General features: G+C 42.3%; 1 protein-coding gene across 3 annotated transcripts in view; it reads left to right on the forward strand.

The window, feature by feature from the left end:
- Positions 1 to 13,802, forward strand: part of GLRA2 (glycine receptor alpha 2) — a 195,797-nt gene that overhangs the window by 50,760 nt on the left and 131,235 nt on the right. For all 3 annotated transcript variants that reach the window (XM_065900365.1, XM_065900364.1, XM_065900366.1), the window contains exon 4: positions 109 to 332. In XM_065900365.1, coding sequence (XP_065756437.1) covers positions 109 to 332 — 224 coding nt within the window. The remainder of the gene's footprint in view (positions 1 to 108; positions 333 to 13,802) is intronic.

Raw genomic sequence — 13,802 nt, forward strand, 5'->3', positions numbered from 1 at the left:
TGGGTTTACTCAGATACCAACACTGCATGCATTGAATCAGGCAGAAGAGTGAGGGGAAAATACGCCAGAGTGGGCAAGAAGTAACGCTTCTGCATGGCGTTTCTGTAGGACTACCGAGTGAATATTTTTCTGAGACAACAGTGGAATGATTCACGGCTGGCTTATAGCGAGTACCCTGATGATTCTCTGGACTTGGACCCATCGATGCTGGACTCCATTTGGAAACCAGATTTGTTCTTTGCCAATGAGAAGGGGGCCAACTTCCATGATGTCACCACCGACAACAAGTTGCTTCGCATTTCAAAAAATGGCAAAGTCCTCTACAGTATCAGGTAAGCTTCCTTCGGCTGCCCCCTGCTCCCTTCTCCATTTTTCTCCTGACCTAGAGCTGCACGGTTCTGCAGGGCAAGATGTATATGAATATTATCCTTTGTGGTCTCTTGTTTATTATTTAAACTTAAAGTTGGTGAGAGTGCCAGTGGTTCCCATGGTCTCAGAAGTGTAATTCTCCATAACCAAAATATATTAGGTAGGATGGTGGGTAGGTGATGGTATCATATAAATATCTGCACAAATATGTTTTTATTTATTTGTTTGTTTTATTTATTTACTTTTGGCCGTGTTGGGTCTTCGGTGCTGTGCACGGGCTTTCTCTAGTTGCGGTGAGCCGGGGGTACTCTTCTTTGCGGTGTGCGGACTTCTCATTGCGGTGGCTTCTCTTGTTGCAAAGCACGGCCTCTAGGTGTGCAGGCTCAGTAGTTGTGGCTTGCGGGCTCTAGAACGCAGGCTCAGTAGTTGTGGCTCACGGGCTTAGTTGCTCCATGGCATGTGGGATCTTCCCGGACCAGGGATCGAACCTGTGTCCCTTGCATTGGCAGGCAGATTCTCAATCACTGCGCCACCAGGGAAGCCCCATAAATATGTTTTTGATTGGTTCAATAAAGGAAGTGCAGGCCCTTTAGTTCAATTACTGAGCATAACATACAAATTCTCATTTCAAATAATTATGCCATTCTATAGCATTTAAACACACACACACACATACACACACAAAGATTCAATGGCTCAGTATCGTCACTGACCGCATACTTTGAGCTCAGTGAACGGAAAACTGGTTCTAATCCCAGATCTACTTCTAACTAAACATGTGATCTTGATCTGTTAACATTTCTTGGGCTTGAGCTTGGGATAGAAAATTTCTCAGATGCATTTTTGCTTTTTTATTCAGATATGATCTTCACCAGAATATTCTCCAGAATATCACCCTACAATCAAAATAATCACTCCCTTTTAGGAACTCTCATAATAGTTTCTCTGTGAATCTGTAAGTCTCTGACTTCTTCCTATCCCATATTTTGGCTACTTCTGTACACAAATATAGCATAAGAACACAGACTTTTGGAATCAGACAAACCTAGAATTAAACCGAAGCTTTGCCACTTACTAAGTTACATAAGCTATAACCTTCAGTTACCTTAATTGGAAAAATGGGAAACACCATATTTAACTCAGAGTATTCTTGTGAGAATGAATTATATACAGCAGAGGTCAGCAAATATTTTCTGTAAAGGGCAGATGGAAAGTATTTTAGCTTTGCCAGTCAGACTGTCTCAACTCTGTCAGAGCTACTCAACTCTGCCATTATAGCACAAAACAGCCATAAACAATACTCAAACGATTAGGTGTGGCCATGTTTCAATAAAACTTTATTTACAAAGACAGGTGGTGGACTAGATTTAGCTCTTTGGCCATAGTTTGCCAACCCCTGATATAGAGTAAATAAAAATACTTGCCACAGTTCATGACACAGAGTATGCTCTCAATAAATGAAATGATGGCTGTTTGCATTTTTTTTTGCATTTTTAAGTTAACATTCTTTCTAAATAATAAGCTCTTTAAAGCCAAGATATTCGGATTTTTCATCTTTTGTAACCCCTCCCAAAGGGCCAAGACAGTGTATTGTATATGCGAGAAATCGAATACATTGAATAAATATTGACATGTTAAAGATTCTTTAGAGAATTCCCCTTCTCTCCAATCTTATTACCGACAACAACAAAAAAAAGAGGCAGCTAGTGTCTTTGCAAATGATTTTCACAAGTTTGCAGACTCACCACCACCAAAAAACTGCATTTCACAACTCTATATACAATTTAGGTCTGTACTGTAGATTCCATTCTTAACCTAGTAATTTCACAGCTTGCTGGTTGCAGATAGCTGCAATGTCTTTTGGAAGGAAAGAGGCTGCTCATTTGTAAAAAGTGGCAAAGTCACCGCTTCCACAAAGAACCAGGGAAATTTCCCCCTTATTTTTAAGAAACTTTACACTTATTTTTATAAAAATTTTTAAGGAAACACAGAATATTCCACATGGTGATGCATTTGGTGTAAGATGCGGTATTGGGCACAACCTAAGTTGATGTGACCTGATGAAATGGGACATATATAGAGCATGGTGCTGGGAAGGAGAGTTATAAAAAGCAGCACAGGGTATCAGCTGCTCCAGCTAACCCTCTGGGCCTTGGGTGGCAGTTGCTCTAGTAAATACCTGGCATCATGCACTGCCGAAATAAAACCAGGGTTTTTTTTTTTTTCCTTCTGTTCTATAAAGGCCCTTCCATTCTAGAACCATGAAGAATACAATGTCCCCGAGACTCGATCCAGAGGCAATTCTTCTATCTCTGGTTCCCAGTAGGCTCTGAAATACCCCACGACTGTTTTGGGATGGGTAGAGTTTGTCCTGTGGCAGGCTGGTTTAGACTTTTCCTTCACTGTGGGTATTCTATGAAATCAGGGGAAAGACCCTTGGTGCAGGAGAACTGGGCATGCCATTTTAGGGAAACACAGCTCTTGGCAGATTTGAATTGCAGGAATCTAATTGCTTGCCTGGAAGGGTTTTCAATGAGCCAGACACGGTGCTGGGCCTAGAGATCCAGAGGTGAGTAAAATGTGGTCTCTGTCCTGGAAGGGCTCCAGTCTAACCAGGCAGGCAGACATAAGATAAATTGAGTAGTAGGAATAAATAGGGAACAAGGAAAAGAAAAGTGGCTCTAACTTTGCAAATGAATTCTGTGACTCAAATATCGTTAGAATTTTGGGGTCGGCACCCACACTCCTGTTTACTTGAGTCACTGGACTCAATTTAACTAGAGGGTAAGGAGGAATTAGCGCTAATATAGGCCCAGCTGCAGGTCCAACTCAAGTTTAAAGTACAGTTTTTGGTGTCTTAAAGGTGCTGGAAAGTCCTTGCTGACATTCCATTAGGAAGGACTTTCCCTCAACTCTAAGGTTCACAATGCAAATACCCCCAGGAGAGGGAAAACCCTATCCTCAATTCATACTAAGCCATAAAGAGCTGATACGAAATTTTCTTTCTGATAGTAGGTTTAATGTCTGTGAAGAATAGTGACAGAGAGCATGTTGGATGCCTGAGAGGAAAAATCAGATAGGACGAAGAGAGTTAAGAAAGATAGAAGGGAGGCATACAACAGAAGTACCAAAGATAAACTCATGAATTGCCTCCACCTGACACATTTTAATACTTACTTCAACACTGGGCCACGTGAGAAAAATAATGTTCTATGGCTATGTTTTGTATTTGAATTTTCCTAAAACCTAAAGCAAATGGATGGTAGCGTTTCAGCCAGGAAAAGTTCTATGCTTTCTTAGCTTTGTAGGAGCAGAGGTAGAATTAACTCTGCATGGAAACCAAAGCCCAAGGCTTTGATGGCCAAGCAGAACACAGAGAACTCTGCAGCCCACTGACTTCATAACAAGCAAGGTCACACTTCCCAAGAGGTAATATATCTGTTTGCCAGAAGACCAAGATTTTTAAAAGGGAGTGACAATAGACCGGAAATCCATACATGTCCTGCAGATTCAAACACCTGAGGCACCTGAGTAAAACTTAAACAAATCTTTTAAATAGGAACCAAAGGTCTTAGCTCAGTGTTAGAAAATTTCCATCCAGTGATGCAGGACATAGTCTCTGATGATGATGTCAAGCCTATTTCTGTCCACTTATCCTCTGATTACTTTTTAAATTATTCACTTCCGTCATATGTTTGATCTTACTCTGTTTTCATGTTTTTTGTTGACCCACCCCATTAAGTGTTGACCATTTTTGACCAAAGTGTAAACAAGGACACACATCTTGCTTTGTATACCCTCTTCAGAGACAGTCAAATTCTAAATTCATATTACTTTAAAAGGCCTGAATCCACAGTGGAATAACGAGGTGAGCCTTGGGTATAATACATATTAGTGCTCAAACAATATTTACTGAATTGAATATAATGAATTGTAGTAGAAGTCGGGGCATCATGACCTATGGTATGCAATATGAAAGAGAAAAGGAGAGGGTGAGCATTTTTGTTTTTTTGTGTTTTTTTTAATTTTGTTTTTTGTTTTTTGCGGTACGTGGGCCTCTCACTGTTGTGGCCTCTCCCGTTGCGGAGCACAGGCTCCGGACGCGCAGGCTCAGCGGCCATGGCTCACGGGCCCAGCCGCTCCGCGGCATGTGGGATCCTCCCGGACAGGGGCACGAACCCGCGTCCCCTGCATCGGCAGGCAGACTCTCAACCACTGCGCCACCAGGGAAGCTCGAGGGTAAGCATTTTTAAAGAGGAGCAGCTGGTCTCATATGTCCACAATGTCTTTGCTAATATTTGTTTTCTTCCCTTACTTCCCACTGCTTCTGAGACTTTTCTGCCAAAACTCTGACTTTTATAGAAGCATAGGATTTTTTTTTTAATTGAAGGTATTACAGGGCAAAATATCCTTCTTTTACTGATGAGGAAGTGACTTCTTTAAAAAGTTAAATGAGCTAAAATAATGGAGCCCATAAATAGGAAAGCTAGGACAAGAATCAAAGCTCTTGACTTCTATTTCAGAGCTATCATCTCCTACCCCACATTAATTCTTCATTTACTCCAACTCAAATCCAAAGACACAAACAAATACAATACCAAACACATGTCATTTTCGAACCAACCTTTTGGGGACTCAATTTTCAAAGGACTAGTGGAGGAAGAAGGTAAGATTTAAGATGAGAATATAAAGTATCTTAAAATTTCGCAAATGTCTAAAAAGACTTTAAATTCAAGATGCCACAGTTGACCTTCAAATAGGAAGCTCATTTGATAGTTTTATACAGCATGTATAGCTTATATAGCATATCTACTTTCTGAAAACTTACTATCCCAGGGATCAAAGGGCTGAAAAGACCCACTAAAGTCATTAAGTCAACTCCTTACCTTCAGACAACCTGTTGAGAACTTATTCTATTTTTAAAGACCTTCAGAGAAGGAGATTTTATATTCTCTCCTTGGATCTTATAATAAGTTACTCGAACATTGTGCAGAAACTCCTCCTTATATAACTTAAATCATATTTGCTACAACTTAAATCAGTCGCTTTTTCCCACATTTGTTAACATGATAAACAAATGGCTACCATTTTTAGGAGGATGGAGGGATTACCTCACTGTTTTTGTTTCATTTTTGAAAATGAAATACATTTTCATCCCACCAGAGTTAGTGGACATATGTTTAGTCACCAAAACTATGTTGCTGGTTTAATTTTACAGTGTGTAAAATCAGCACCAAGATGTTCTTCATCTTGCAGTTTTCAGTTTGCTGTATGGTTCAGAGCGCCTACTCTGAACCTTATGATGTTGAATGCTATCCTGGTTCCTTCTGATACTATAGTAGACTGGGGTTTTTTTTTATTTTATTTTTGCGGTACGCGGGCCTCTCACTGCCATGGCCTCTCCCATTGCGGAGCACAGGCTCCGGACGCGCAGGCTCAGCGGCCATGGCTCACGGGCCCAGCCACTCCACGGCATGTGGGATCTTCCCAGACCGGAGCACGAACCCGTGTCCCCTGCATCGGCAGGCGGACTCTCAACCGCTGCACCACCAGAGAAGCCCTAGACTGGGGTTTTAGAGTCAAACACCCTTGGGCTAGTGTCTCTGGCCTCAGAACTAGCTGTGTGACCTAGGGAAAATTTGTTCTCTCCCTGAACCTCTATTTCCTCAGCTTTCAAAAAGAGATGATTTGGTTAAGAGCTTTAGCAGAATACACTATATGCTATATGCATAGACAGTCAAAAGTGGCGTTGCCCTGTACTCTAGGGCCCTTGGTATTTTCTTGTAATTTCATGATTGTGCTTTCTGTCCCAGTCTCTAAGACGAAGAGTAAACTGACCAGGATAGATCCCCACGATCTCTGGACATTATTGTTTGCCTTCAGTGTCTTTTATTTTACCGACCCGGTACCTAGGGGCCCTATGCTACCTGCCAACTGCATAGAGTTCTCCAAACAATAAACAGTTATGGGACTGATCCTCCACAACAGCACCCTGCATCATCAAGACATCTGAGCCCCTCATCATCAAACTTTATCTGACCTGAAACTTATTCCTTTATGGTGTTAGAGGTGATTTACTTGTTAATTCCTTTTGATTCAATTCATAATTGCAGGTGTTGATGATTCAGTGTTCCACCATCCCAGTAGTATCTGAGTTGTCATAGAGAACTCTTGGGGATTGACATGCCTTCTACCTCTGATGATAGATTACAGGCACCACTGAGAGTAGGTGGGGTGTAGATTTCTAGACAGACATCCAACAGAGCTCCCCAAATAATCCTGTCTAATGACCAACTCCATCCACACACATAAAAGGCCAACTTTTCTAACAAAGCCTCCCACCCTTGACTCATCCTACAGCCTGATGCAAGAACTTCACAGATTCTAACTTTGGCTATAGAATGATTTTTATGGCATAGGAAAAAAGGACATTCTTTATTTAGACGTCAGAGCTGAAAACAGAATGCACAGTGAACTAAGACCTGCCTAAATGTCACCAATGGTGATACTTTGATTATCTTACTCTCAATTGTGATGAGACATGTAAGCCCATATTTTCTATTAGAAGGCAGCTATGCAAAGCTGTGATTTCTTCTCTCTGTGCATATTTGGACCATGTTTATCTTTATATCCTATAATCCAGGCAAAATTACATTCTCATCTTCCAAATCTGTGTCCAAATCCTCATTAGTTTTGGGACTTGACTTAATGCGGTAATTAATGACTGTAACATAAGCGCCCACATCAGAATTAAGCAATGAGGCTTCAGAGAAGTGCTGGAAAATGCCATGGAAACCACGATTCCCTTCTCCCTAGGGCAAGCAAGGTTGGGAGGGTGGGACGTGCTGGCACGCATATATGCCGGTGGCTTCAGCAGGAGCTGAGCTAAGTGGTGCAGAGGGGGCACTTTTGGACAGTGGTCCTCAAAAAAGATGCATCTGAAGGCAGAAGCATTAAAGTCTAGAAAGTGTGTTCTGTACATGACAGACTCTCTTAAAGTGCTGGAAAGCTCTGCTGAGCTCCTGATTGGGTTCCGAAAGACACATACACTCAAGGGCATAATACTGGTTCAAACACAACAGAGTAAGGATTTTACCCTTGTTTGAAGGGAAAAAAAGGGGGTTATGCAATGAAATACATGGCAGGCGGCATGACCACTTTTCCTTGACTGTTTGCCTGACTGGACTAGCAATAGCAACCAGCAGGTTTTTCTCCATTTGGAGGTAACTTTCCACTGCATTAACATTCATTAGAGTTTGCTCTGAAGGTGATGGTGCAAAGAACAGAATACCAAGAAGGTAGCTTAGGGCATCAGGAGCACCACACCTCCTTCCATCATTTACTGTATCCCCTAGGCTCAAAGACCAGCCTCTCTAACTCCATCAGTTTATTATTCTGAGTCTCGGTTTCCTTACTATAAAATGAGATTGAACCAGGAGATGAGATCAAGTCTGAGGCTCCTTCTAGCTCCGTCATAAGTCTCTAATAAGTCTCAAAATGATCTCCTCTTTCCCAAACCGCAAAATTCCTTCTGGATGAGGAAATAAGAGTGGGTCCTTCATGTCCCTTAGGGTTTGGGAGCCAGCAAGAGGGGATTCTGAATTGTAAGGTGCCTATCTCAAACTACTTTGGGATCTTTGAACCGTTTCCTCCCAAACTGAACATCTGAGGAGAGGAACTGATTTTGGAGTGGGCTAGGGAAGGTTGGACTACCTGTTGTTTAAGAGGCAGCCTTCTACTCAACGTATAGTTTACACCGTGACAAATACTTAACACTGAGCTCCCTATTGAGAAATTTCCCAATCGCAAATTAGATCATTTGTACCCTCTGATTCAACCAGCAGGAGCATCCGTGAGATATTATTTTAGAATGTGTTCATGAATTATGGGTTTATATACTTTCAGACAACTATACAAAGATGGTTGGCTAGGATAATTATTAACTGGATATATAAGACTAAAGGAAATCACCTGGTAGCTTGGAGCCAACAGAGTTCGAGGGCTAGTCTGCCATTATTAATCACCTGACTTTTCCTGTGGCAGGAAGCCAAAGGAAATTCAGAGGTCCTGGTGAACCTGCTCAACTTATGTTGACGTGGGCTTCTGCCTGGTCCACAGTGCTGCTTTTCAAAGGCTCCCTCGATGACGTTAATCCCAAAATAAACACAAATAATATCACCATGGCTCTTATGAAATGCATGAATTGCTTTAGTGCATTCTCATAGCACATAATTCAAAGGAAAGACACTCTGTTTTAAAATGGGAAAAAATCGTCTATCCTCAAAGCTCAACAGTCTTTCCAATAAGTCTATCCTTGCTCGTGGCATTTAAAATTACAAACCAACATCTGATACAACATTTATCACTGGACAGTCATTGAAAGACAATTAAGGACATATATAATTATGTGAAGTTCTACAACGTGACACACACTCAGAGGAAGGCCGTCCCATATGGGATTGATCATCCCTTTCCAAGGACAACAGAACAATTGTTTATCCGATGTTTCGTTTTAGTGGGGATATTTTGCTAAATATGAATAGTTAGATGAAAGAAAGCAACAAGTGAGCTAAGGGATTAAAGACAACACTAAGGGGGTGGGGCAGATGTCAGTTCTGAAGTTCAGGAGGCGGGGCTTCCCTGGTGGCGCAGTGGTTGAGAGTCCGCCTGCCGATGTAGGGGACACGGGTTCGTGCCCCGGTCCGGGAAGGTCCCACATGCCGCGGAGCGGCTGGGCCCGTGAGCCAGGGCCGCTGAGCCTGCGCGTCCAGAGCCTGTGCTCCGCAACGGGAGAGGCCACAACAGTGAGAGGCCCGTGTACCGCAAAAAAAAAAAAAAAAAAAAAAAATTGAAAAAAAAAATGAAGTTCAGGAGGACTTGGGTTCAAATCCAGTCTTACTAAGTGACCATGAGAAGTCACTTAATTTTTCTTTGATCTGCAGTTTTTCTCAGTCCCCGATAAATGTTCAGTGAATGTCATAATCACCCTGGGTTGGCTGTAGAATAAGGGGAGGGGAGTGGCGAGACAGTTCTCCCCATTCTTCCTAATCCATACACACGGACATTTCCTTACTCAGTACCTGTTACACTCAGGCTCCACTCACCTTCCATGAGTCCCAAGCAGATGACTACTCTCTGTGCCTTGGGTTTCCTTCCTTTGGGAGGTATATCGCTCCTAGCAGAAGTGACAGTTGCATCTTTTTTCAGCTAAGGGCTTGGGCCCCCTCTTCAGCCGCTTGTTAAGAGTCAACTAAGGAATTGTGCTTGGTTTCAAAGTGTTATCTAATCAAGAATGGACCATCCTACCATCTGACCAAGACTCCGTTCTTTCTCTCTCCAACCTTTGCCACCAGAAACAGTGGCCAGCAAGTCTCCGCCAGTTACCACAGCAGAAGTCTTAGTGCGGCAAAATACCAGCAAAGTAGCACAATTTTGCTCTCAGCTGTCAGCAGATGAAAAGTTACTTTGGTTTTCTTAAAACCATATCTGCAGTTCACAAGCACTTGTTCTTTTTCTCTTTCACCAAAAGTAAAAGGATCCCAAATAAGACACTGCTATACAGTGCTACTCCCTCTTTTTTCACCTCAGTGTCACCATTAAATAGCTGTGAACTGAGGCAACAGAGTGACTGTGGACAAGTCAGTTGTCATTATTTTAATGTGCAGGCTAATAACATTTTATCTTCATGAACATTTGGTTGTATAAATAAATACTAGCTGTGAAATGACTGAAATTTAAAATGTAACTAAACTGTGGGCAGAATTGGTTACATGAATCTTTGATAATTTGAGCTCTTCTTTCTGATGGTGTTCCATTTAGCCCTCTCCCATTTACCACCTTCAAAACATTTTTGTTCAGGAAATATCAAAACATTTGGAAAAGTTGTAGCTGCAGATTTATCAGTCGCTCTCCAAGTTGAATCCAATCCATATTTGGACTTAATTAACACGGGCCCACCATATGTGTGCACATTTTCTGAAGGGACCAGGCACAGATGGGAGCAGATATTGTATTTCTGTCCTTCCCAGCTAGTAGCGCTCAATGCATATGGGTATTTTCTGTGATGCCTTTATAATGTTTGGTAAACATGGACCTTCCTAGTCAGCCACTGGCATTTTAGTCAGGGGACAGGAGTAGAACACCTGATGAACCAGCAGTGTTGCCATTCATCTCCTGAAAATCCCAAGGTCAACATGGAAAAACAGGCTTTATATTTATTTGGAATTAACTAAGGGGATAGAGTCTAACTGCACAGCTTACGACCAACCTGGGGTTTACTTTCAGCCCTAGACAATATTGAAAAAATGATTTCTCTCTGGTGTCCTAGCCACAGGGTTCTGAGCCCTGTTATCCACCTAGGTTCATCCTTCCGTTTGATACTCTCAGTATCAAAGTCTGCTCTCAGGGATATGGGTAGGGAACCTGAGAATCTATCAACTCATATAGACAAAGGAGGAAATGACTAACGGTACTTAAGACACCATACTCTCCCTAGATTTGCATCTTAATAGTCATGGAAGCCTTTAGCTAAATGTCTATTAGCTCATTATACTTGGCAGCCATGAATTTTCAACCTTTACTTGTATAAAAAAGCACAGCCACATTTCATGCCTTGCATGCCTAGCCAAACTTGGACCAATTACTTTTGTCCTCTGTGGATAAAGATCCTTTCGCGGGTACCTTGAGTTTTGATTCAGGGTCATCAAATGATTATTGCAAGTCATACTTCCCTGACAGACCCAAAGGGCCCTCTCAGGATCTAGGTCTGGAAGGGTAGATTATCTGCTCTACCCAATCAGTGTGAGCGCTTATTTAGGCCCCAAGGGACAATGAATGAAAAGCCTTTTACTTGATTTAGTTCAACTATGTCTGATTTACATAATCTGGAAGGATTCTTTAAATGAGAATTTGAAAACAACTTTAAAAAGTTGAATAATAAATGCAGAACTACTGGGATAGACTCCACTGAAAGAATATATGTATGTACACACACACACATATATACACATATATATTAATATCTTAGTAATGTTAAACTACGATCTCCTTCAAGAGAGAAATTTATTTCAAGAGTCTGATAGCATGAGGCTCAATAAATGCTTGCCAAAAATTGCTAAATGGATGTAGTAGGTTACAGCCCAGGTGGAGTTCTGTTTAACACGAATCCCTCCTCACGAAAGACCTGGAGCTGGTCTTCCTCCACGCTCTGACCTCCTCCCTGCTCAGTACCAGGAGCTTTTGTAAATTTTTAGTTGGGGTTCATGCAGTGAATGTTGCAGCCACCACCCCAATTTCCTTTGAAATTTCTCGGCGGCTGATTTTTCTAGTCAGAGACCAGAGACAGCGCCCTGAGTAGAGTTCCACTGTCCACCTTTGCACACTCGTGTGTGTTAATAAGCATCTGGTCTGGGTTCCTCTCTGCTGTACCTTCCACCCCTCTTAGCAGCGTTCCCAGTTTTCTAGCCACACCCACCATATTCTTGGTGCCAATGAACTGACCTTGTTATTACTGCCTTGACCTTACCAGCATGCCACGCCATGGTGACTGAGGCTCGTGATTAAGCCCCCTTGTCTCACTACCCCCGGTCCAATCACTTAGAAGCCTACTTGGGCCTCACTGGCCGGACCTGGTTTCAAGTAGAAAGTCGTATTTTCCAAAGAGAGTGCTAGAGCTACTGAAAAATCACAGACCCCTTTCTCAATCCCTTCCTATTCCCCTTTCAAATTTTTCTCCTTTTAGTCCATCACAGGGACAGTACATAAAAGTCCTCCCTTGGGACATGCTGAAGTAGAGCTTCTTAAAATGTGCTCCACAAGACCAGCATCAGTTTACCTGAGCTGCTTCTCAGGAGGGCCTGAGAACCTGCATTCCCACCAAGCCCTTCGGATGACACTTACGCCCACCAGAATTCGAAACCCACGGTGCTAAAGGAGATCTTGATCAGACAACCAGCCTGGTGGGGTCTTTTAATCCAATGACTCCTCTAACTCTTCCCTCCCTCTCCCCATATGTGTGAGTTGTATAAATGATGCACATCTGGGACTTTCCTGGTGGTCCAGTGCTTAAGACTTTGCCTTCTAATGTAGGGGGTGCAGGTTCGATCCCTGGTTGGGGAGCTAAGATCCCACACGCCTCGTGGCCAAAAAACCAAAACATAGAACAGAAGCAATATTGTAACAAATTCAATAAAGACTTTAAAAAATGGTCCACGTCAAAATAATCTTTAAAAAAAATAAATAAGTGATGCACACTTAACTTGACTTCTAACTTGCCCCACGCTAATTTCATTTAAGGTCTAGGTAGGTTAGGAGGACACTCTTGTTCAATACATGATGCATCCTGTCAAATCTCCCTGACGTTAGAATGTCACATGGTTTAGAGATTTCCAGGTACACCTGAGAGGAAAGGGTCAACAGACCTACATTGTACAGTAAGGCTGTCCTTATGTTCTTGGAGAAAGAGTGGATAGCATTCTAGGATGTTGGATGACAAAGCCCTACGGGGGAAACAAATATCTCACCTATATACCCAGACTACCAGAAAGTTCCAATTTTAAGAAGCATTATTATTTGGACTTCAGGCTTTCATCATATTCAAGAGTGGAAATTCACCTATAAGAGGAAATCTTCATGCTGGTCACCGTCACTTACAGTTTAGAATCATAGAAATTTTGAGCAGGATGGGGTCGTGGGTGAGGAATGAGGCCCAGAGATTTAGTTAAGGTCAAATTGCTCTTTCTCTGTAAGCCTGGTCCACCACCCAGGTCCCTAGATCCCCAGTCAATGGTGCTTCTCCTCTGTGAGGTGGCCAGGAGAGGCTGGAGGAGTTTTGAAAAGGAAAAGTCATGGGAAGCCTGGATGCCTGCAGAAAAAATGAAAGGTCTACAACCTATTCTGCTGGCTTCACAGGCAAAAGAGGATGATAACAGATTCTTTTTCTAAGGAGGAAATGTGGTAGAGTGGAAAATAATAAATAAACTTTGACATCAATTAAAGTTGGGTTCAAATCTAACTTTGGTTGCTTACTGGTTTTGTGACTTTGGGAAAACGGCTTAACCTCTCTGAGCTCCACTGTGCTTATCTCAAAGACAGAGAATGCTGTGTGCCTCGTGGGATGGTACTCCATGACTGCAAAATAATGAGAGCACCTGACCTACGGCAGGTGCTCAGAGAATGATGGTCAATACTATCGACATCACTTGAATTTTTATCTTTCCTTATTAAGTATTTTGATCCTAAAAGAACACCACAGGTTCTGTCCCCTCTGATATTTCTGTGTACTGCTAGGGTTTGCAGTGTGCTACACAGAGTGTGCTAAGCATGGTCTCTGACAGAGGAACAGCAGCAATATACCTGAGACTCTTGCTTTTCCTGAAACACAGAAGCATCCCCTTACCCCTCCTTTCCAAACAAGACAGACTACTACGACCATC

Source organism: Phocoena phocoena, chromosome X (genome assembly GCF_963924675.1).
Source record: "Phocoena phocoena chromosome X, mPhoPho1.1, whole genome shotgun sequence".
In the NCBI taxonomy this organism is placed as follows: domain Eukaryota; kingdom Metazoa; phylum Chordata; class Mammalia; order Artiodactyla; family Phocoenidae; genus Phocoena; species Phocoena phocoena.